Consider the following 25,394-nt stretch of genomic DNA (forward strand, 5'->3'; position numbering starts at 1 on the left):
GGCACAACAGCGGTTCTATTGGCCAGCAGAGGATGGCCTGGTTACGAGCAGGGGCACTAGGCAGGAGGAGTTGGGTTTAAGTCTGAAAGAGACAGACTGACTGAAGGTACTGTCCTGTCGACCATCTTTGTCTAAACACCAGTGGGCCGCGAACGTGTGAAGAGAACTCCACGTTGCTGCGTGACAAATTTCAGCAATGGGTACTGCTCGCAGTTGAGCCACTGACATCGCCATAGCATGCACAGAGTGAGCTTTGATTTGTTCTGCCTGCTGAAGGCCCGTTTGCGCATAGCAGAAGGCGATGCAATCAGCTAGACAGATGGATAAAGTCTGTTTACCCACCACCATTCCCAGTCTACTGGCATAGAAGGACACAAAGAGTTCAGTTGACTGCCTGTGACAGGCTGTGTGTTCTAAATAGAAAGCCAAGGCCCTCTTATAGTCCAAAGTTTGAAGAGCATATTCCCCTGGATAGGAATGAAGCCTGGGAAAGAAGGTGGCTAAAACAATGGACTGATTGATGTGGAAATCAGACACGACCTTAGGTAGGAACTTGGGGTGCATACGCAAGACACATGATCAGGAGTGGGAGAGGTTCCCCATTGATGAAACATTCTGGGCACCACCTCTGGATTTAGAGACCACTTGTGTGGCTGAAAGGAGCGGCTCAGCCAGTCCACCAGTATGTTCAGAGTCATAGCGACATCCCTTGTGACAGGGTCCAGGACCACACCTGCACCGCCTCGTGACAGAGGAGGAACGATCCTGTGCTCCCTGTTTGTTGATATTCCACATCATGACTTGTTGTTGTCTTTCTGAATCAGGACTTCCTTGTGTGACAACTGGTCCCGGAACACCTAGAGGATGTAACAGATCACCTGAAGCTCTAGAAAGTTTATCTGACAGTGGGCTTCTTGAGCGGTCCAGAGACCCTGTGTGTGGAGGCCATCCACATGGGCTCCCCAGCCCGGAGGAGAGGCATCGGTGGAGAACATAAAAAACATAAAAACATAAGAAATTGCCATACTGGGTCAGACCAAGGGTCCATCAAGCCCAGCATCCTGTTTCCAACAGTGGCCAATCCAGGCTACAAGTACCTGGCACGTACCCCAAAACTAAGTATATGCATGCTACTGATGCTAGTAATAGCTGTGGCTATTTTCTATGTCAACTTGATTAATAGCAGGTAATGAACTTCTCCTCCAAGAACTTATCCAAACCTTTATTAAATCCAGCTACACTAACTGCACTGACCACATCTCCTGGCAACAAATTCCAGAGTTTAATTGTGCGTTGAGTGAAAAAGAATTTTCTCCGATTAGTTTTAAATGTGCTACATAATGAGGACCACTTGAGGTAGGGCAGCCTGGAAGGGAATTCCCCACTCCAAATTGAAGAGGTTTTCCCACCAGCACAGAGATGCCCTCAAAGGTTCAGTGATGGAGAGACAGGTCTCAAGGTCCTGGGAGGCCTGTTGCCACTACAACTGCAAGGTCCACTGTGCCCTTCGCATTCACAAGTGGGCGAGTAAGGTAACATAGACTGAAGCCGCCATGTGGCCCAACAAATGGAGCAGAAGGCGGGCACTCACATGCTGGCTGCTGCGCACGTTTGCCAATGAGGCGAGTGCAAGAGCCTGATCACAGGGCAGAAACGCTTTCGCCTGCAGCGTGTTCAGCTTAGCTCCTATAAAGTCCATTGGGGAGATGAGCAGAAGTGGAGACTTTGGATAGTTGATAACAAACCCCAAGGATTGCAGAGTCTTCACGGTCAGGGCTAAAGTGTTCAGCGCCCCTGTTCGTGAGTTGCTCTTGATCAGCCAGTTGTCCAGGTATGGAAAGACATGCACCACACGGCGCCTGAGGTACACAGCCACTACTGCTAGGCATTTGGTGAAAATGAAAGGGGCAGAGGCCTACCCAAAATGCAGTACCTTATACTGGTAGTGAGCCTTTCCCATCACGAAGCGGAGGTATTTTCTGTGGCTGGGGAAGATAGCTATGTGAACGTAAGCTTCCTTGAGATTGAGGGAGCAGATCCAGTCTCCTCTTTTGAGGGGGATCAGAGTGCCCAGATAAACCATCTTGAACTTTTCTTTTAAGAGAAATTTGTTCAGTGCCCTGAGGTTGAAAATGGGGCGCAAGCCTCCGTTTCTCTTCAGTATGAAGAAATACCTCGAATAGAACCCTCGGCCCTGCTGAGAGCGAGGAACGGGCTCTACCGCTCCTGTTGTGAGAAGGGTGGAGAGTTCTGTCTTAAGCATGACCTACTGGGCGGATGAACCCCATGATGGACATGGGGGAGAGTTTTCTGAAAGCCGACTGAAATTGAGCCGGTACCCCTGATGGACTATGGTAAGGACCCATTGGTCGGAAGCGATTGTCCTCCAGTGGTGGGCGAAGCCAATAGCCTGCCTCCTACTGGGGGATCCAGTGCTGGGGGTACGCTTTGCTGACTCATGCTCCCTTGCTGCCAGTTAAAAACCTGTAGCTAGGGCTTGCTGAGGCCTAGGTGCTCACTCTTGATCGGAGCAGCCCCTGGAGCTAGTGCACGGTGTGCAAGCCCGAGAGGCAGGGGGATAATATTTCCTCTGCCTATAAAAGGATTTCCTGGAGCTTGGCCTGGAAGATTTCCTGGGAAAGGAAGGAACATCTGAAGTGCTAGCAGAGAGCTGTTGGAGGGTTTTGTGGTGGTCCTTCAACTGAGCTACCCCAACTTGGACGTTGTCCCCAGAAGGGTTGTCACCTGTGCATGGGAGGTCAGCCAGCTTCATCTGCACCTCTGGATGGAGGTCAGAAGCCCGGAGCCAGGCCATTCTACAGGCACCAATGCCCACGGCAGCTACTTGGGCCGCTGTCTCAAACACATCATAGGTGGATCTCACCTCATGTTTGGCAGCCTCCAGACCCTGCAGGACTCCTGTTGCTGTTGCAGCAAGCTCTCTGAGAGGTCCTGGACCTGCTTCCACAGGTTTTGGTTGTACTGGGTCATATAAAACTGGTAGGCGGCAATATGGGCGATGAGCAAAGCACCTTGAAAGACCTTTCTGCCCAGAGCATCTAGCTCCCTATGTTCTCACCCCAGAGGGGCAGAGGTATGGGTGCGGGAGCGATTGGCCTTCTTGAGGGCAGACTACACGACTATCAACTGGTGAGAAAAATGATGTCTCTAGAATCCCAAGGCCTGCTGTACCAAATAGGTGGCGTCCACCTTCCTATTGACTGGAAATACAGAGATCAGGTGTTCCCACATCTGAAGGAGAAGATCCTTAAAAGTGTCATGGATGGAAACCGCCATGATTTCCTTAGGAGCGAAGACAAACTGAAGTACTTCCAACATCTTATGTTGCTCATCTTCCTCCATGAGGTGTTGGAAGGGAACAGCTTCAGCCATGGCCCTGATCAACCCTGCAAAGTAGAGGTCCTCTGGGAAGATCTGACTCCTTTCCTCTGGTGGGGAAGGGGCGTCCGATAATTCGGATGAAAACTCCGAGGATTCATCTCCCCATGGATTAGATGCCAAGGAATGTCCGTTTAGAATCTTTATTATGGAGACTCGTTCATCTGATAAAAAGCCCGACTCAGGCCGAGTTTCGCCCACACAATGGGGCTGCCTCAGGGGTGAGAGTAGCATTCAAACAGCGTGTCGGTCTCCTTATAAACGCAAGCATTTATTTATTTATTTATTTATTTAAAGTCTTTTATATACCGAAGAATAGCAGTCTGCCTTCTCTCCGGTTTACAGTATAACAACTTGATACAGGTAAATAACTTGATACAGATAACGAACATAAAACGGGTATCATATTAACTAGATATATATTAACTAGACATAACGGAAACATTGTAGAAAGGTTTGAGGGAAACAATTCTAACTATGTATAAATATTGTCTAATCAGGGTATAACGGGTGCTGATACATAATTCTAAGAAAAACAGGGTAAAGTCAGTGAGTCTCTGGTGTGTATGTTTGATGTATGCTTAGCCAACATCATCAGTGAAAGTCTGTCTGAATATCCATGTTTTGAGTTCTTTTTTGAAGGATTTTATGTCTCTGAGTGAACTTAAGTAGTCAGGTAGGGAGTTCCATGCTTTTGGTCCTGCGATGGAGAAGGCTCTGTTCCTTGTGTTGGAGTGCTTAGCTGATGGTAGAGAAGGTATGACTAGGAGCAGTTTGCTTGAGGAGAATTTAGAAGGAGAATGCTACTCTCACCCCTGAGGCAGCCCCATTGTGTGGGCGAAACTCGGCCTGAGTCGGGCTTTTTATCAGATGAACGAGTCTCCATAATAAAGATTCTAAATGGACATTTCTTGGCATCTGATCCATTGTATTGCCCCCATGGCTTTTTTAGATCGCCTACCCTCTTGTTTTATCAACCCTTCATCTCCCCATGGGTCATAAGGGCCTTAAGAACATGCCATACTGGGTCAGACCAAGGGTCCATCAAGCCCAGCATCCTATTTCCAACAGTGGCCAATCCAGGCCATAAGAACCTGGCAAGTACCCAAAAATTAAGTCTATTCCATGCTACTGTTGCTAGTAATAGCAGTGGCTATTTTCTAAGTCAACTAAATTAATAGCAGGTAATGGACATATACTCCAAGAACTTATCCAATCCTTTTTTTAAACACAGCTACACTAACTGCATTAACCACATCCTCTGGCAACAAATTCCAGAGTTTAATTGTGCGTTGAGTGAAAAAAAAACGTTCTCCGATTAGTTTTAAATGTGCCACATGCTAACTTCATGGAGTGACCCGTAATCCTTCTATTATCCGAAAGAGTAAATAACTGATTCACATTAACCCATTCTAGACCTCTCATGATTTTAAACACCTCTATCATATCCCCCCACAGCCGTCTCTTCTCCAAGCTGAAAAGTCCTAACCTCTTCAGTCTTTCCTCATAGGGGAGCTGTTCCATTCCCTTTATCATTTTGGTCGTCCTTCTCTGTACCTTCTTCATCGCAACTATATCTTTTTTGAGATGCGGCGACCAGAATTGTACACATTATTCAAGATGCGGTCTCACCATGGAGCGATACAGAGGCATTATGACATTTTCCGTTTTATTCGCCATTCCCTTTCTATTAATTCCCAACATTCTGTTTGCTTTTTTGACTTGCGCAGCACACTGAACCAATGATTTCAATGTGCTATCCACTATGGCGCCTAGATCTCTTTCTTGGATGGTCGCTCCTAAAATGGAACCTGACATTGTATAACTATAGCATGGGTTATTTTTCCTTATATGCATCACCTTGCACTTATCCACATTAAATTTCATCTGCCATTTGGATGCCCAATTTCCAGTCTCACAAGGTCTTCCTGCAATTTATCACAATCTGCTTGTGATTTAACTACTCTGAACAATTTTGTATTATCTGCAAATTTGATTATCTCACTCGTCATATTTCTTTCCAGATCATTTAAAAATATATTGAAAAGGGTCCCAATACAGATCCCTGAGGCACTCCACTGCCCACTCCCTTCCACTGAGAAAATTGTCCATTTAATCCTACTCTCTGTTTCCTGTCTTTTAGCCAGTTTGTAATCCACGGAAGGACATCGCCACCTATCTCATGACTTTTTACTTTTCCTAGAAGCCTCTCATGAGGAACTTTGTCAAACGCCTTCTGAAAATCCAAGTATACTATATCTACTGGTTCACCTTTATCCACATGTTTATTAACTCCTTCAAAAAGGTGAAGCAGATTTGTGAGGCAAGACTTGCTTTGGGTAAAGCCATGCTGACTTTGTTCCATTAAACCATGTCTTTCTATATGTTCTGTGATTTTGATGTTTAGAACATTTTCCATTATTTTTCCTGGCACTGAAGTCAGGCTAACCGGTCTGTAGTTTCCTGGATCGCACCTGGAGCCCTTTTTAAATATTGGGGTTACATTAGCTATTCTCCAGTTTTCAGGTACAATGGATGATTTTAATGATAGGTTACAAATTTTTACTAATAGGTCTGAAATTTCATTTTTTAGTTCGTTCAGAACTGTGGGGTGTATAGTATCCGGTCCAGGTGATTTACTACTCTTCAGTTTGTCAATCAGGTCTACCACATCTTTCATGGGTTCATCATTACCCATGAAAACCTTCTCCAGTACTGGTACCTCCCCAACATCCTCTTCAGTAAACACTGAAGCAAAGAATTCATTTAATCTTTACGCGATGGCCTTATCTTCTCTATTAAACTCACAATTAAACGCCTTATCTTCTCTATTAAACTCACTATTAAACGCACAATTAAACTCTGGAATTTGTTGCCAGAAAATGTGGTTAGTGCAGTTAGTATAGCTGTGTTTAAAAGGGGATTGGATGGGTTCTTGGAGGAGAGGTCCATTGCTTGCTGTTGATTGGGTTGACTTGGATGGTGACCACTGCTATTGCTGGCAATGGTAACATGGAATAGACTTAGGGGCGGATTTTCAGAGCCCTGCTCGCGTAAATCCGCCCAAAACCGGGCGGATTTACGCGAGCAGGGCCCTGCGCGCCGGGAAGCCTAGTTTACATAGGCCTCCCGGCGCGCGCAGAGCCCCGGGACTCGCGTACGTCCCGGGGGTTCTCGGAGGGGGGCGTGTCGGGGGGCGGGGCCGGAGCGCGCGGCGTTGCGGGGGCGTGTCGGCAGCGTTTTGGGGGCGGGTACGGGGCGTGGCTACGGCCCGGGGGCGTGGCCGCGCCCTCCGTACCCGCCCCCAGGTCGCGGCCCGGCGCGCAGGAGGCCCGCTGGCGCGCGGGGATTTACGCCTCCCTCCGGGAGGCGTAAATCCCCCGACAAAGGTAGGATGGGGTTTAGATAGGGTCGGGCGGGTGGGTTAGGTAGGGGAAGGGAGGGGAAGGTGAGGGGAGGGCAAAGGAAAGTTCCCTTCTAGGCCGCTCCGATTTCGGAGCGGCCTAGGAGGGAACGGGGGTAGGCAGCGCGGCTCGGCGCGCGCAGGCTATACGAAATCGATAGCCTTGCGCGCGCCGATCCAGGATTTTAGCCGATACGCGCGACTACGCGCGTATCTACTAAAATCCAGCGTACTTTTGTTTGCGCCTGGAGCGCAAACAAAAGTAGGCTGTTCGCGCTCGTCTGAAAATCTACCCCTTAGTTTTTGGGTACTTGCAAGGTTCTTATGGCCTGGATTGGCCATTGTTGGAAACAGGATGCTGGGCTTGATGGACCCTTGGTCTGACCCAGTATGGCATGTTCTTATGTTCTTAAGTGTCCCTTTAACTCCTCGATCATCATCTAACGGTCCAACGGACTCCCTCACAGGCTTTCTGCTTTGGATATATTTAAAAAGGTTTTTACTGTGAGTTTTTGCCTCTACGGCCAACTTCTTTTCAAATTCTCTCTTAGCCTGTCTTATCAATGTCTTACATTTAACCTCCAACAGAGGCCAAAACCAGGCCACAAGAACCTGGCAATTACCCAAACACTAAGAAGATCCCATGCTACTGATGCAATTAATAGCAGTGGCTATTCCCTAAGGGGTAGATTTTCAGACGAGCGCGAACAGCCTACTTTTGTTTGCGCTCCAGGCGCAAACAAAAGTACGCTGGATTTTAGTAGATACGCGCGTAGTCGCGCGTATCTACTAAAATCCTGGATCGGCGCGCGCAAGGCTATCGATTTTGTATAGCCTGCGCGCGCCGAGCCGCGCTGCCTCCCCCCGTTCCCTCCAAGGCCGCTCCGAAATCGGAGCGGCCTTGGAGGGAACTTTCCTTTGCCCTCCCCTCACCCTCCCCCCCCCTCCCCCACCTAACCCACCCGCCCGGCCCTTGTCTACACCCCCCCCTTACCTTTGTCGGGGGATTTACGCCTCCCGGAGGGAGACGTAAATCACCCGCGCGCCGGCGGGCCTGCTGCGCGCCGGGCCGCGACCTGGGGGCGGGTACGGAGGGCGCGGCCACGCCCCCGGGCCGTAGCCACGCCCCGTACCCGCCCCCAAAACGCTGCCGACACGCCCCCGGAACGCCGCGGCGACCGGGCCCGCCCCCCGACACGCCCCCGACACGCCCCCCTCCGAGAACCCCGGGACTTACGCGAGTCCCGGGGCTCTGCGCGCGCCGGGAGGCCTATGTAAAATAGGCTTCCCGGCGCGCAGGGCCCTGCTCGCCTAAATCCGCCCGGTTTTGGGCGGATTTAGGCGAGCAGGGCTCTGAAAATCTACCCCTCAGTAAACTTGATTATTTAACTGATTAGTTATTTTGAACTCTCTTGGTGGAGAAATGTGTCATAAATGAAGGATTTTATTTATTTGTTCACTTTTATATACAGTCATTCGGTGCAGCCATCATAACGGTTTACAAAAATCAAATAGAGAATAAACCATTAAAAACATTGATGCATAAATTAATAGTGGGAAATAAGAAGGGATCGGGGAGAGATTGGTGGAGAAAAAGGGAGCATAAGGAAAAGAAGGGAAAAGGATTATGGTAACAGTATTGGTATTTAAACATCTTCGGGATGGTCTTCTAGTGTTGTTAATTATAAGGATGAAGATGATGATACTAATAAAAAGAATAAATATTTAAAAACAGTAAACAGAACAACAACATCCAATAGTTAAAAGCTCATAACACTTTTAAAAAATTTCCCAAACACAAATAAACCATTTCACATCAGCAGACACATCAAATAACACCTAATAATAAGGATTTCAAAAATTCCCTGCTCAATATTTCCAGATGCCCTGAGATTGCCGTGGGTAAGCATGGGTGGGGAGTCGGGGGGAGGGATTGCTGTACACAGCCTGTCACATATAGGATAAGAGTCTCAGCAGCCGCGGGACAGACCTCCGCTGCTCCTCTTGTTCTCCCCGCCAGGCCCTGTACATTCCGAGGTGTGGCATGGGCAGCCATGGCCTTGCAGGGAACATTGGGCCAGGCATTTCAGTAAAGGGGAGTCATTGCCTGAGCCATGCTGACCCGTATTCTCTTAACATGACAGCCACGCACAAATGCGACTGCCCGTTGCCCCCATTTTTTATGTGCATTCCTGAGAGTCTGGACAGTAATACACTCTCTGCAAAGGCCAGGGTCCCATGCAGGCATCCCTCAGAGAGCTCTGTGCTTATACTTCTTGACTTTTATACATTGCACTATTCAGCCTCAGACACTCTTACCACGGACTCCTAAATCAATATCTGGGATACAGCGCGCACAACTGGAGGAGGACAGAAATAGATCGCTAGTTACCTTACATGGGTACAGAAAGGGGAGGGAGAGGTTATTGTATACATTAACTATAAAACAATTGCTTCTTGCTGGGTTCTGCTTAATTGACCTTCTGTTTGGCTGTTGATCTAAGTCTATGCCAGCACATACACCTGTGAACACATTCCTTATAAAAGCTGGAAAATGAATTTAGTAAATTTAGCTCTGAAGCATAAAAAAGAGAGCTTGCTTTGTCATTTTGATTAGCCCTCTTAATTTTCTAGCAACTTGCCAGTGTTCTCTTGCAGGGGAGAGGATGGAAACCAAGTTACAGGTAATTTTCAAAGGGATATCTGTGGGGAAAATGGTGGCCTATGCACAGAAATGGCCTTTTACAAAATGTACCTGGGCTGAGAGGCGGCCTGCTCAGGGGTGGGCTTGGCACTTATTCACATAGGGGCGGATTTTCAGAGCCCTGCTCGCGTAAATCCGCCCAAAACCGGGCGGATTTACGCGAGCAGGGCCCTGCGCGCCGGTAAGCCTATTTTACATAGGCCTACCGGCGCGCGCAGACCCCGGGACTCGCGTACGTCCCGGGGGTTTCGGAGGGGGGCGTGTCGGGGGCGGGCCCGGTCGTCGCGGCGTTTCGGGGGCGTGTCGGCAGCGTTTTGGGGCGGGTACGGGGGCGTGGCTACGGCCCGGGGCGGTCCGGGGGCGTGGTCGCGCCCTCCGTACCCGCCCCCAGGTCGCGGCCCGGCGCGCAGCAGGCCCGCTGGCGCGCGGGGATTTACGTCTCCCTCCGGGAGGCGTAAATCCCCCGACAAAGGTAAGGGGGGGGTGTAGACAGGGCCGGGCGGGTGGGTTAGGTAGGGGAAGGGAGGGTAAGGTGAGGGGAGGGCAAAGGAAAGTTCCCTCCGAGGCCGCTCCGATTTCGGAGCGGCCTTGGAGGGAACGGGGGGAGGCAGCGCGGCTCGGCGCGCGCAGGCTATACAAAATCGATAGCCTTGCGCGCGCCGATCCAGGATTTTAGTGGATACGTGCGTATCTACTAAAATCCAGCGTACTTTTGCTTGAGTCTGATGCGCAAGCAAAAGTAGGCTGATCGCACTTCTTTTAAAATCTACCCCATATGCTTGCATTTCCAAAAACATGTACATAAAATGTCCCCCAAAATGTCTGCGTGCAGTTTAGCAGGTATAACTGTATCCAGGTAGTTTCAACGGGATCATTTTCAAAAAGGGAAGTATGCATGTACTTCCCTTTGAAATCTGGTGTAAGCTATGGGGTAGATTTTCAGACGAGCGCGAACAGCCTACTTTTGTTTGCGCTCCAGGCGCAAACAAAAGTACGCTGGATTTTAGTAGATACGCGCGTAGTCGCGCGTATCGGCTAAAATCCTGGATCGGCGCGCGCAAGGCTATCGATTTCGTATAGCCTGCGCGCGCCGAGCCGCGCAGCCTACCCCCGTTCCTTCCTAGGCCGCTCCGAAATCGGAGCGGCCTAGAAGGGAACTTTCCTTTGCCCTCCCCTCACCTTCCCCTCCCTTCCCCTACCTAACCCACCCGCCCGGCCCTGTCTAAACCCCCATCCTACCTTTGTCGGGGGATTGGAGGCGTAAATCCCCCGCGCCAGCGGGCCTCCTGCGCGCCGGGCCGCGACCTGGGGGCGGGTACGGAGGGCGCGGCCACGCCCCCGGGCCGTAGCCACGCCCCCGTACCCGCCCCCAAAACGCTGCCGACACGCCCCCGCAACGCCGCGCGCTCCGGCCCCGCCCCCCGACACGCCTCCCGACACGCCCACTCCGAAAACCCGGGACTTACGCGAGTCCCGGGGTTCTGCGCGCGCCGGTGAGCCTATGTAAAATAGGCTCACCGGCGCGCAGGGCCCTGCTCGCGTAAATCCGCCCGGTTTTGGGCGGATTTACGCGAGCAGAGATCTGAAAATCCGCCCCTATGTGCATATCGCTGCCATCTACGTTACGAGGGCTGTTACAAAATTATAATCACATAAAAATGAGTTCCCCAGGTGCACAACAGACTGACTGCCCTTTTCCTAGAGGATGCATAAAAAAAAAATATCAAGCAGCTTCTTCTGTTCCCAAAGTTACACGGAAAAATAGACAAAACAAGTAGATGGCGACTTCCCACCATGAGGAAGCTGGAAGGAACATCACTGCCATGCACGCGCATGGACACAGAATGAAGAAGCTCGCCTGTGTGCCTCTCCATGGAACAATCAAGGGAATAAGAGAACCAATTCTTTCAGCTGTGGTGGCTCGTGCTCTGCAGCAGTAAAGGGGAGTCCTAGAGACGGTTCCCGGCTGCCATTGGAGAGGAAGAACTGAGCTTCGCTGGTAGGGTGATGAAAGAGCAGCAGGGCGCTCTTGAGAAAGCTTCACCCCCCATCTCTCAATCACAGGAGGCCAGCAACGTGCAGGTGTTGACCAAAGCATTCAAACATTTAGCAGACTTCCATAAATGACAGTAAAGAGCAATTTTCCGTAGTAAAAGATATTCAAAGACAAGATATGAATTTGGAAGGAGGGAGGCTCAGAAGAAATGAGAGGCAATCTGTCTTTAATGAGAGGGTAGCACGATATTCCAGGCATCTATCAGCCGAGGTGATGGAAATCAGTAATAAGATGGAACTTAAACATGCTTGAGATAGAGAGAAAGCATTAAGAAAAAAAGGTTGAGAAGTCGGGTAAGAGACACAGGGGGAGAAAAGGAACCTGGGCATTGGTGTTCTCATAGGAACTCGTATGCTTATCTACTCAGAATGGCAGAGGACCAAGAAAGGGAAGACAACAAGCCTGAGTTGAATAAAGAACGATATCCTGCAGGCAATCAAGCAGCTGGGAAAAATCCTTAAATTGAGCAGTGCAGACAGGGAGAACTGGGCAGACTGGGCAGTCCTTATCCTGACTTACAGGTTGCAGAAAACAAAACAAGATAGTCCAGTAATGTGCATTATCTTACCAAACAGGCAACCTGACTCAGCTCACACCCTCTCCTCTACAAACAAATGACCTTGTGCCAGCAGGGTGGGTCTACCTGCTTTGTCATAACTCCACCCACCACTACCTAAAGACCAAGAGATCTAGCTCATCCCTCAGCTCCTACTCTTGTTAGAGCTTCTGAGCTCTAACAAGAGTAGGAGCTCTTGTCTACAGGCCCAAGGGTTCAAGACTCGCCCTAGGCCTTACATAAACATGCTTGAAGCAATTTATAGCACAAAGATAGCACAATTCAGCCAAAATATACAACAAAAGTAATACAATAAAAATCATCAACAACCCACCTGCTCAATGAAAGTACCCACTGAAAACTGATTCTCACATACTGGACTTAACATATTTCACTTCCTTAATCTCAGATATGCCATGCTAAAAGGCTGTGTCTTAACATCTTTGTGAAACTGTCAAAAATCTCTCTGAATCCAAATCATCTAAGGCAGTGAATTCTCAAGAAATGGCATAGCTCCTTGTCTGTTGCAATCGAGTATCTCACACAATAGGAACCAACATTTCCTCCACCCGAGCAGAATGCAAGGTATGAGATGGAACATATGCAGGTAACACTAAGGACAGATATTCTGGAGGAGGATCTTGCAAAGCCCTAATGGTCAACATCAGTATTTTATTTATTTATAGATATTTGATGTCTGCCTTTTATCAAAAAGGGTCACAAAGTGGATTACAAAGTTAATTACAATTGCAATTGAATCTTAGTTTACAATAAGCACAAATCAGTGATAAGGGGATTAGCCAGACGGAAGTAGAAATCAAACAGAATATTCCCGATTGTTTGGCTTGTAGCAGAGCATGTCCTAGGAATTTGTCTCATAGACGTATTAACCAATAGAGTACAATGGGAGTGGGTATAAAGGGAGCAATGCAGGGATCAGTAGGAAGGAGGTTTAATAAAGATATTAAAATAAGAAAGCTCTTGTGGTTGATAGGCTTCTCATGATAAGAGTTTTGGTAGTCTTTACAAGAAGGAAATCTCTGCCATGGGGACTGTGTGAAGGCCTGAGTGAATGCCTTGACTTGCTTCCTGAAGATAAGGTGGCTTATTTCGAGGTTAAAGAATAGCAGTAACTTGTTCCATAGTTTTCCATAGTTGATGGCCCTATTAGGTATGCGCGCGGGATCCAGTAAGTAAAATGTGCAGCCAAGCCGCACATTTTACTCTAAGAAATTATCGCCGACCCAAAGGTCGGCGCTAATTTCTTCCAGCGCCAAGAAAGTGCACAGAAAAGCAGTAAAAACTGCTTTTCTGTGCACCCTCCGACTTAATATCATAGCGATATTAAGTCGGAGGTCCCCAAAAGTAAAAAAAAGTAAAAAAAAAAAAAAATTTGAATTCGGCCCGCGGCTGTCGGGCCGAAAACCGGACGCTCAATTTTGCCGGCGTCTGGTTTCCGAGCCCGTGGCTGTCAGCGGGCTCGAGAACCGACGCCGGCAAAATTGAGTGTCGGCTGTCAAACCCGCTGACAGCCGCCGCTCCAGGCCAAAAGGAGGCGCTAGGGACGCGCTAGTGTCCCTAGCGCCTCCTTTCCCTCGTTTGCACCGCGTCGCCTAATTTGCATACTGGATCGCTCGCACCGGCCCTTGGCCGGTGCGTGCGCCGGGAGAGCGGGCGTTCATCCGCTCTCCCGCGGTTTTACAGTATCGGGCTGAAAGGAAGGGAGGAGAGGAGCGCCATTTGGGAAGACCGAAGTTCTCCTGTGGGTGTGTAGGGGAATAGAAGCTGGGAGAGATATTCAGGGGCCAATTTATTCACACATCTGAAGATAAGGCAGGAAATTTTGAACTATATTCTGTATTCGACTGGGAGGCAGTGGTTTCTTCAGGATCAGCCTTATGTGGTCTGTTGCTTTGCCCTCAACCAAGATTCTGACAGCAGTGCTCCATAACAGTTGGAAGAGCTTGAAGTTCTGTTGTGAAAGGCCAGCGAAAAGGGATTTGGAGTAGTCTATGCAACTGGTAGTTAATGCCTCCCAACTTTCAGAAAAAGGCCTAAGACTTGGTTATTCAAACAAGCCTTTCCAGACCCTGACTAAATCTCAAAGCAATACTATCTTCAGCCAGTCACTTCAGAATACCGTATATACTGTAAATAATTACGCCACACGCTGTTAATTTCTCTCTAGCTCTCCCTCTTCTCCCAGTTTGATCAGCCTTGTTGTATTGTAACTTCTTGTTTCTTTGCACTTGTTCTATTTTTTTGTTCCACCCACTCCCCCTGTTAATTGTAAACCAACATGATGTGATTCTATCATGAATGCCGGTATATAAAAACATTAAAAAAATAATGGTAGCAAGGTTGTGTTTTTTTTTTTTTTAAGTAGTTGCGTAGTTAGCAAATCTGGCACAGGTACATGAAGGAGGTTCTCGCCACTTTTGAGATGGGGGATTCTATTATATGGTTGTGATCTAGGTGAATCCCTAGACTCTGAACTAAGCCTTTGGGTTGTAAAAGGGTTCCTGAAAAGGAGGGTAGGGATACTAAGGAATGGCTTTGATGATTTAGCTAGAGGAGTTTGGATTTAGCAGGATTTAGTTTAAGTTTGAGGATGTTGAGACATTGGTTGTGATTAGTAACCGAAGAGGTTTGGTCTGAATGTATTTTAATGCAGAATTGAATGTTGTCTGCAGAAAGATGGCATTCAATATTGAATGAATGATTGGATGAGGTCATAGATTAGACAAATGTATATGTTGAAGGGAGTCAGAGAAAGCACTGAATCCTGAGGTACTCCATATGTGAGGTCTTTTGATGATGAGATCTGTTGGCCCATGAGATGGACTGAGATCTGGTTTCCAGGAAGGATTCAACCACTTATTTATTTATTTAGATTCTTTTACTATACCGATGCTCAAGACAATGTCTTATCGTATCGGTTTACATTATAACCAAGGGAAACCAATAACCAGAAGAGAGAAAGTTACAATAAACAGGGATTACAAAACAGGACAATAGAAAGAGGAAGAATTAGGTTAAACAGAGTTCTCCTAAGAGTATAACGAGATAATACACCATTGATTAGCATAGATGGTTAACTAAGTGGTTCAAGCATAAACAGTTCTTTTCAATCAGGGGTAGGCTTGGGAGAATAGCTATAAACAGGTTTTCAGTTTCCTTCTAAAGGAGAGCAAGCGTGTGCATGTTATAAAATGCGCATGTTATAAAATACAATGGGGAATTTTACAAAGCAATGTGCAGTGACGCAACTGGACCTCCCCCAGTTCCCTCCCAGTGCAGTCCAATTAAGGAGCAGACTGGGAGGGAACCTTCCTACACCTAACTCTATCCTTTCTCCCTCTTTCCTTCTCCCCCCCACTCCCTAAACTTACCCTATCTGGAGCAGAAGTAATCTGCACATGCCGGATGGCTCCTGGCACGTGCTTTCCCAGGCAGTGGCTAATGGCGCTATCCCTGCCCGCCCCTCCCTCCCAGACCACGCCCCCCCAGCCCGTTCCTTTTCCCTCGACTGGCACTTCTGCACGTACCAAGGTTTATATGTATGACTGGGCCCATTGTAAAATGCACGTGGCACGTACAAGGCTTGGCCACACACATAAACCCCGAAATTTACACGCGTAGAAAATGTACTTGTTAATGGCCGAAGGCAGATTGGTATGTACCATTCCTTTTTCCAAACATTCCATAGGTTCACGTGAGCTCCCCAATAATAAATTGTCATGATTTGCATAGAGGGCATGTTTGTACGCCTGGCATATACATTTGGATGTATAGCTCCAATCATTGCAACAAGTTTGCCATGATCTTTTGTGACCAAAAGGTCCAAGAATGGAATTTGCACTATCTCAAAATGTGCTGTGATCTTCAAGTTTGGATTTTGTTGGTTAATCCACTTGATAAATTGCTGCAGATTGTCCCTTGTTTCAAGCCATATCCAAAATAAATCGTTTATGTAACATTTCTATATTAGAATATCCTGCCAAAAACGTGATGAATATATAAAACGTTCCTCAAAGTCCGCAACATATAGGCAGGCAAGGGGCCATCGTTGAACCCATGGCTACCCCTTTTATTTGAAGGTAAAGCTGGCCCTCAAAGATAAAGTAATTGGTGGTTAAAGCAATTTCAGCCAAATCACTCAAAAATTGCACATGCATATCCCCCATATTTTGTTGTACAATTGTAGACCTAACAATTTCTAAAGCCACCTACTGGGGAATATTCGTGTATACCGCACTAATGTCAGCTGTTACCAAAAAGGCTGTTTTAGGAATAAAGGGTAATCCTTCCGTATGTTTGATGAAATATGTAGAATCTTTAATGTTTGAGGAAATGGGGGCTACTGCAGGCTGTAAAAAAGAATCAATGTATTTGGCTACTGGTTCAAAAACCAATGCTAGACACAATGGGACGTCCCGGGGTGCAGAAAGTGACATGAATTTTTGGAGCCAAATATAATGCAGGTATAACAGGATAAGGATCACACAAAAAATTGAAGTTTATTTTGTAGGCATCTCTGACAGATATAAATTCATTTCTGAATATCAGAAGTACGATCTACATGTAGTTGAACATAGAAAGAGTGTCACTCAATTGACAATCTGCTTCCTCCACATACTGTTGATAATTCAGCACGACTACCCCACCTCCCTTATCAGCTGGCTTGATGACTTTCAGCCAAAGTGAGATTATGTCTCACCAAAGTTTTAGAATTCTCTAGTTTTGCAACTTCTCTGAGAACTAAATTTTCAAAAACTTGGACATGTGGATCTGGGAGGCCAGAAGGCATCCAGTTGGATTTGTGAAAGAAACAGGATTTATTGTTAGGCGGTGGAAAACTACAAAAAAAAGAGGCAATTTTTAGCCGTCTAAAAAAACAATGCTATTCTGGAAAAGGAGTCATAATTAACTGTAGGAATGAAAGATAAGCCTTTATTGAGCACATTCATCTCAATTTTTGATAGCATATGATTTGATAAATTATATATAGCACCAGTCACACCTACTGATATTTGAAAATGTGATTGCTCTTGGTCCGCATTCTCCCTGAGATCGACTGATTCCAGTCACCTCTTTGGTATTTGGTTTTGGACCTTAAAAAATGAGATGGCACATCATTGTCAAAGTGTTCAGAAGATTCTATCGATGGATTGTCAAATGCTACAGATTTTTTCTCCTGAACTGGGCCTACTTCTTCATCTTCAGAAGAGCCCTCTGATGATGATGAAAAATTCTTTGATTGCTTAAAGCATTGAATATTACTTTTATTCATCCAAGGGTAAATATATCCCCTGGAATAATCCCATTCGTCCCTCCTGAATTTTTTAATCTTATTCTTTAATTTCCAATTTAAAGTTCTCTAATTGTTTTTGTAAAGGTTCCATTTTTAAATCAAAATCCTCCATTGGTAGATTCTTTAGTGACAGATCTCATTGCTCTTTGATTTGCTCATGCAAGACTCTATAGATCAGGGGTGGTGAACTCAAGTCATTGAGGGCCGCAAACAGGCCAGGTTTTCAGGATATCCACAATGAGCACTCATGAGAAAGATTTGCATCCAATGGAAGCAGTGCATGCAGATCTTTCTCATGCATATTCATTGTGGATATCCTGAAAACCTGGCCTGTTTGTGGCCGTCGAGGACTGGAGTTCGCCATCCCTGCTATAGATTGTTTAGTAGTCCCTACAATAAGTAACATCAATTCATGTGAACATTTGTTCAATACAGCATTCCATTTTGTAATAAAAGATTCATTTTCCACAAAAAGGAATGGTTCCTTATTTATTCTAAGGCCCCCGGTTCCTCCTCGCTAGCGACGGTGGGCCGTCAGCTCTGACCTCGGGCCTCCTCCAGTGCCTCCAGCTCTGCCACAGTCCCCAGCGTTCCAGGTCATGATACTACTGCTCGTCGGGCCTCTGCATGGTCCACGGAGAGACACCACTATTTGCGCCGCGCCCCTCCCTAGGCATGCACATGCGCTTCACTGATCCTTATGTAGGGAACGCGGTGGGAACCTGGCCGCGGCCCCGGATGATGACATCAACCTCTTCATAGTATTTAAGCTCAGGCTCCGCTCCATAGCGTTGCCTTTGCAACAGGTTTCCTCGCTGGTCAACTACTTGTTGCTGCTAAGAGATTCGTCTCTACTCTACGTTCCTGGTTCCTCATTCCTGCCCTGCCTATGCTTCAGATTGATTACACGGACTTTGACTTCGCTTCGCCTGACTACACTACAGCTTATCTCCAGACCCAGACCTAGACCTCCGCTTCAGCTTATCTCCAGACCCTGACCTTCGCTTTGTCCGACTATGCTATTGACTTCTCCGTGATCAGACCTCAGCTTCGATTGACTATGCCTTTGACTATCTCCGTGATCAGACCTCAGTTTTGATTGACTACGCTATTGACTATCTCCGTGATCAGACCTCAGAATCACTTGCCACAGCCCTTGAATTGCTACCGGCCCTGACTCAAGCCTACCATTGGATGCCTCTTCAGCCTACTGCCTGGACGTGGACTTATCAGGCTTTGGCCTACCTTTGCTCGAGCGCCCTCAGTCAGCCTTTGTTGCATTGGCGCCCAAGTTTCCATAACCTTACCCAGTCCAGAGTAGGACTACAACATCCCTCGCCTGCTGTCTCTGGGCTGAACCAACCTCTCTTGCTATTCTATCTCGAGGCCCACCTAAGTCCTGCCGGCCCCAGCACCCAAAAGCTCAACCTGCGGTGAACAAGGGCTGGTATAAGTGAAGCTCCATCAGCGTCTGCCTATCAGCCCACTCCACCTGCCGATGGTGGGGACCCGAAGGTCCTTACCTACGGGTTGTGTCAACACCACCTCGGCCCAGGTTGCAAAGGCCATGGACTCGGTGGAGCAGTGCCCTCCAGGCCATTCCAGGCCTGGAATCCAAGGTACAAGAACAGCAGCAGTTTCTTGAGGCATTGGCCTCCTCCATGGATAGTCTTCACGCCTGGCTTGATGCCATCATTAATAATCCAGCTTCTATTCCGGCTCCTCTTCATCCACAGCCATCTCCATCGATGCCTCGAGCCTTGTTGGCCCTACCAGTGCCCCCCGCACTTCAATGGTGAGTCCAGACTCTGCAGAGGGTTCATTAACCAATGCTATATGCAATTCGCTCTGCAGCCCTCCGTCTTCCAGGACGAATTGACTAAAGTCACCTTCATCTTATCCTGTCTCGAAGGGAAGGCGCTGGCTTGGGCTTCCCCCCTGTGGGAACGCTTGGATTCCTTGTTAAAGGAACTGTCTCAGTTTGTGGCTGTGTTTTGACGGACCTTCGATGATCCCGGGCGGCATGCCGTGGCAAGCACCAGCCTACTACATCTCCATCAGCATCAAAGAAGTCTCTTCGATTATACCATCGAGTTTCGGACTTTGGCCACTGAACTCGTCTGGCAGGAATACTGCCTACGAGCTATCTACCTGGATGGACTCTCCTTACAGCTGAAGGATGAGCTGGCTGCAAAGGAGCTCCCTTCCTCTCTTGAGGGCCTTATAGACTTGACAGGCCGAATCAACCACCGTCTCCAAGAGCGTCACCAGGAGAGTCGGATGCCCATGAAGCCTTCTCTGGTTCGGTCCCATTCACCACCAAACCTGCCCCAAGCAGGGACACTATGGTGGCTAAGACGGAAGAGCCCATCCATGCAGTTGGGTCATGGGCAGCTGACACCGGAAGAGCACCTCCGGTGGAGACAAACCGGACTGTGTCTGTATTGCGGAGCACCTGGCCACCATCTATAGACTTATCCTATCCGTCCGGGAAACTTCCCAACCTGAGTTCAGTAGGGGTCCTGAACTTGGGCACAACCTCTCTGGCCCCTCAGTTATCTGTACCAATTACCCTGATCTGGGATTCCTGGTCCTTTCCAGTTCTTGCTCTGGTAGATTCCGGAGCAGGAGGTAATTTCATTCTCAAGGACCTTGTTCAGCTCCTGGGTATAAAGACCGGCTCGCTTGAGACTTCCTTATGTATTGCATCTATTTATGGAGAGCCGTTACCCGGCCGAATCTCCCTTACTACAGAACCTGTCCACCTGCACACTGGCACCTTACACACTGAGGAACTCAAACTGTTAGTGGTAGAGAAATCCATCCATCTGGTAGTTTTTGGTCTCCCCTGGCTACAGAAGCATTCTCCCCAATTTAATTGGGGTTCATTGCAACTGGTGGAGTGGGGTCCCGTCTGCCACCAGTCCTGTCTCCATTTCTATTTTTACGTTTAATGCTTGAAATGCTGGCAGGCTTGCTGATTGAAACCTGTTCTTTGCTTTAGAGTACAGAGTACACTTTGCATCCTGTGTGCTCCTAGGACATCTCTCTCTTTAACCAGCAGCCAGACGCTGCGGGCTCTCCAATGTCAATGTTTGAGCAATCAGCAGAAGCTGCTTAGTGAAAACATTACCATTGGCAACTACCTGCCAGTGCACTGAAATTAGAAGATTAGTGATGGGATTTGTATTTTTCTAACGTAATTAGAAACTGGGGTTCCTAAACTTTATGGCCGTGCAGACTCCTTATTGACCTCAAAAAGGTTTGGGGAATTCTAGTCAATCCCCACCACTTCGACTTTCTCCCACCAGCTCTCCTCTCTTTTTCTCCAGTCCAGTCAGCCCTATCAACTTCTATTCACTCAGCCCCCCCAACCTGATCCACCAATGTCCCTCTCTCCTCGTTTAGTCTGTCTCCATCACTCTGTCTCTCTCCCCAGCCCATACCCACCAGTGTCTCTCCCTCACTGGTCTCTCTCATTCCCCCACCTCTCTCCACAGCCCACCTCCACCAGCCTTTTGCACCCTAGTCAGACACATCGATGTCTGTCTCCCAAATCTGATCCATCAGTGTCCCTTCCCCCTCCTCTAGCTTATTCCCACTAGTCTCTCTCTCCCCGGTCTCTTCCCCAAAACTGCATCTCTCCCGCTCCAGTCCATCCCCAAGTGTCTCGCCCCCAGCCTGACCACCAGTGTCTGTGCCCCCCAGTCTGATCCAGTAGTTTATTTCCTTCAGCCTGTCCTGACCAGTGTCTCTCTATCTCCCACCCTAGCCTCTCTCCTCCATCTACCCCTCCAATCTCTCTCTCTACCCTCCCCAGTGCCACCACTATTTCTCCCCCTCTCCGGTCTCACCATTCTCTCCTCCAACCATTCTTCTCTTCCTCTCCTTAGCCCTACCACTTTCTTCCCCTCCACTCTCCTCCTTCCATAGTTCCACCAGTCTCTCTCACATCATTCTCTCTACCTAATATTCCTGGCACCGCGCCACTCTCTATCTTTACCTCCTTCCCAGGCCAACCATTCCCTCTCCCCCCCTCCATTGTCCCCAATTATCATTCTGTCTCTCCCCTTCATCACCATGAGTATCCCCTCTCTCTCCTCATCTATTGCTGCTGCACTGTTGCCCTTGATCTCTATGGGCTGCTGATAGACCTGCCAACACCTCCACTGCTGCTTCTGGACTGTGTGGCTGCCGTTTCTCCTAGCCCCACAACAGCTGCTGCTGCTCCTTCTGGCCCTTGCAGCTGCCATTGCTCCCGCCTCCACAGTTGCAGCTGCTTCTGCTGTGGATGCTGCGTCTGCCCATACAGCCATCACTAGCCCTGCCCCGTGTCTGTGGCTGCCACAGATCGCACCCCCACGGCTGCTGCTGCTGCTGCTGTTTCCGGTCTGCAAGGCCACCCTGATCCTGCTCCCACAGAGACTTTATTTTTTTTTTTTTTTACTTATCCTGTGTCTTTCAGAGACCCCTGATGGCCTCGTGGACCATGAGGGGTCTGCAGACCACAGCTGGGGGAGCCACTGCTTTAAACTATCTGCCATTTTTCACTGCTTCACCCCTTGCATTTTTTATCAGAATGAATTCCAGGAGTTTTCTGAATGCTCAGGGGCAACAGAGCTAAATTTAAGCTGCGCTCCCCCCCCACTGGCACAAATGAGGAAGATGACTTAGACACACTCATGGGACTCATTAACAGACTGCATAACGAGAAACCAAGCCAGATCTGCCCCTTGCTTTGGGAGATGGTTGCAAACTCTGCAGGTACTTTTATCCACAGATTTCTGGAACAGAAAAGTATACACATCCTTTTTCTTTGAAAACTAAGCAAGGCAAAAGTAGCCCCTCAGATTTACGCCTGCTTTTTCTGCCAAAATGAATGCACAGAGTTTGGAAAATGCAGAACTGGGTGCGTTGTCGCCTCCATCAGAAGACGGGTAAAAGTACCCAACGCATGCACACGGGGGGGGGGGGGGGAGGGGGGGAGAGCAATTTTCAAAAAGCCCTTTGACCCATGCAAGTGGCCATTTACACGGGTAAACGGCTTCTGAAAATTGCCCCCTTTAAGGATAATGACTGTGCACAATTTAACATTATGATTTCATACCACAGCACGGCCCTCTTGAAGCCCCACAAAAACAAATGAACGTTTAAAGCCACAGCAAGGCTCTCTGTCCCGTCGGGGGCAGAAATTTGCACCTGCCCTGTCCGTCGCAAGCGATTTGCATACAGAACACCCTCCACTATCCGTAATTTGCATAGAAGCCGGACTCATTATGGTCGGAGAACGGGATGTTCTATATGCAAATCCCCGACAGTCGATTTTCCAAACCATTTCCACTACAATAGCTGCGTTCGTGATTACAGAAAATAATTTGGATTTATACAGTAATGCATCTTTCACAGAAACTGCAATACAGAATGAGTTGTAATTACGGAAAGGCACGCGGGGGTATCCACGAAGGCAGATGCTTAAGTGACACACTCTCGGTCACCACAGATAAGTGGTGACTGGATATCCACTTTAAGAAACACAGACACGAGGTGGCATACGGCCTGTAACAGCGGTCCGGTCGGCAGGATCTGCTCACAAAGGTTTGCATTCCAGTGGCCTCTAGGATTTCATGCTGCTTGACTGTGTGAGGAAGGGAACGGACCTGCTCACACGCCGGAGCACATTAGGATCCCGTCCTGCTGATGCCGAGCCTGCTGCTATTGTTATTCCGCAGGCAGTGCCTGGCCCTTAACAGCATTCAGTAAAGCATTTTGCAAAACAATCAATAGGCAGAGAATGGTAAAGCAACAAACAGCTGCTAAAAACAGGATTACAAATATCCAAGTCAATATTAATTATGAAAAGCTAAACTGCGAAACAGCACGTCTTCAGGCGAGACAAAATGCTGGCAGAGTCTCAGCCTTTAATAAAAGCCAGCACGGGTTTGTTATTTACGACTGGTGTGCCTGAAAGTCAAACACGGCTGAACCAATGATTTAGACAAAATACAGATTTGGAATGGGTAGAGTGGGGCGGGGGGAGAGAGGGGATTTAATTACACTATTCGGGCACTTCAGATTACTCTACAGGGATCTTGCTGGTGCTTTTGGCAGTAAAAAGGCATTTTTATAGCCCGGTCCAAGGGACAGGCAGAGGACCTGGGTTTGATTGAGGAACCAGGACTCTGCTCCCAGGTGGTCAGGAGCCGTGGATGTGTTCACAACCCCCCGGGGCTAAGGCCAAACTCGGGATCCATGATATTGCTTTCTGCAGGGAGCCACAGTCTGTGGCCACTGGCCGTGACGACTGGGCTAAATGAGTTGTGAGAGGAATTAAAAACAGGCGGCTGCAAATGAAGGTTCAGAGTCCTGTGGCCCAAAGGGAGCTGGTTTCCACCAGAACTGGAAGCCCAAAGGTACAGTGGTGTGCAAAGGTTTAGGAATCCCTGGTCACATTCTTCGCTTCCAAGAGCGCCTGATTGTAGAAAGCAGAGAGATCGCAAAGCTCTGCGTTCTGAAGCACCAACATGCATTACTGCTCTGTTAAAGATCTCCCGCCCACTGAGAAATTTCTGATCTGTGAGAGAATATAGAATTAACTCGGCCAGATAAGTCTGAAAAACAAGAAAAAAGCACTATTTATCTGGCTAAGTAAGATAGCCACATAAATCTCAAAAAGCGCTACTTAGCAGGATAAGGAGCAGTTGTTTTCAAACTTAGCCAGATAAATAGAGCTTTTTTTTTTTCCAAACTTATCTGGCTCTCTTACTCAGCCAGATAAATCACGCTTTTTGGGACTTATCTGGCTAAGTGGCAGTGTTTAGAGGCTGCCACTGAACTGGATAAGACAGAACTTCTCCGGCTAAGTATTGCTGAAATGCTGAAAGCATACATGACGCAAAAAAACCATGCATATTTATCAAACCGTTTTCAAATTATGCACGCAGATAATTTATGTGCAAAAATGAAGCAGGACTTACCCATGTAAGTCTGTTTCCAGGTATAGACTGGCAAATTTTCTAAGATGTGGGCATAGGGACAGTAACTTTCAAACTGGCAAGTGGGCGCACATTGGCACATGTGCGCCGGTGCGTGGCAATTATATAACTTGCACGAATATAGTAGGCACACGCCGACATGCGCCCGATTTTAAATAGGCGCACGCCTAGGCGCGTAAATACCACTTCCACCATGTAAGTCAGGGGCAGGCATCCACGCCATTGCCAGTCTCACCAGTTCGCCCAGTTATGAGCTAGGTCCTCCAAACCCCCCTGCTTAAATAGCCTGCACTCCCCCCAATTATTCCAGACCCTTTAAACCCCTCCAAAACAGCCTTTTTATCCTAACTACCACCTCCTCCATAGCAGAATTAAGTGTACGCGGCAGGCGTGAAGGCAGACACGTGCACGTCTCTTGGCCCCGTCTCTTTCTGAAACTCGGCGAGATGTGTGCCCAGCCTGAGATGCCCATGCATCTCCGAGTTCTGAAACCAGGATGGGCGCGTGAAGCCCGATGTGTACCTGCATCCCCAATTTTAAAATTCACCGTACAGTTTTCCCATTCCTCCAGTCCGCTCCTAGGTCATTGAGACCCTCCTGGTTCTCCTGCCGGGACCTCCTGCCCAGCTGACACTACAGTATAAACGCGTTTGACATCACGTACGCCAGGAAGTTACACGTGTAAGTTGCAAAATTTGCGCACAGAAGCAACAGCAGCTTACACGCGCATCTTTTGGCCGCGCCTCACAACATCCCCAGCATGACCCTTATAATTGCATGCGAACCCTTACTTACGCACTTCTGTTTGATGCTTATAAAACCGCATGTGCGAGTACATGTACACAATTTGGGGTAGATTTTTAAACTTGCGCGAGCATGTGCGCGTGCACATGGACATGCGATTTTATAACATGTGTGTGCAGGCGCGCGCATGCTATAAAATCGGGGGTCAGCATGCACAAGGGGGTGC

At 48.1% G+C, this 25,394-nt stretch overlaps 1 protein-coding gene across 7 annotated transcripts in view; it reads right to left on the minus strand.

Annotated features, from left to right (window-relative positions):
* The window catches only part of CEP128 (centrosomal protein 128), a 647,014-nt gene that overhangs the window by 159,607 nt on the left and 462,013 nt on the right, over positions 1–25,394 (minus strand). The window contains exon 21 of one of the 7 annotated variants that reach the window (XM_029597702.1): positions 8,321–8,507. The exons of the other annotated variants lie outside the window; for them this stretch is intronic. Coding sequence (XP_029453562.1) covers positions 8,481–8,507 — 27 coding nt within the window. The 3' untranslated portion in view covers positions 8,321–8,480. Of the gene's footprint in view, positions 1–8,320; positions 8,508–25,394 lie in introns of those variants that run through there. 7 annotated transcript variants of the gene reach the window in all.

Source organism: Rhinatrema bivittatum, chromosome 4, assembly GCF_901001135.1.
Source record: "Rhinatrema bivittatum chromosome 4, aRhiBiv1.1, whole genome shotgun sequence".
NCBI classification, from domain to species: domain Eukaryota; kingdom Metazoa; phylum Chordata; class Amphibia; order Gymnophiona; family Rhinatrematidae; genus Rhinatrema; species Rhinatrema bivittatum.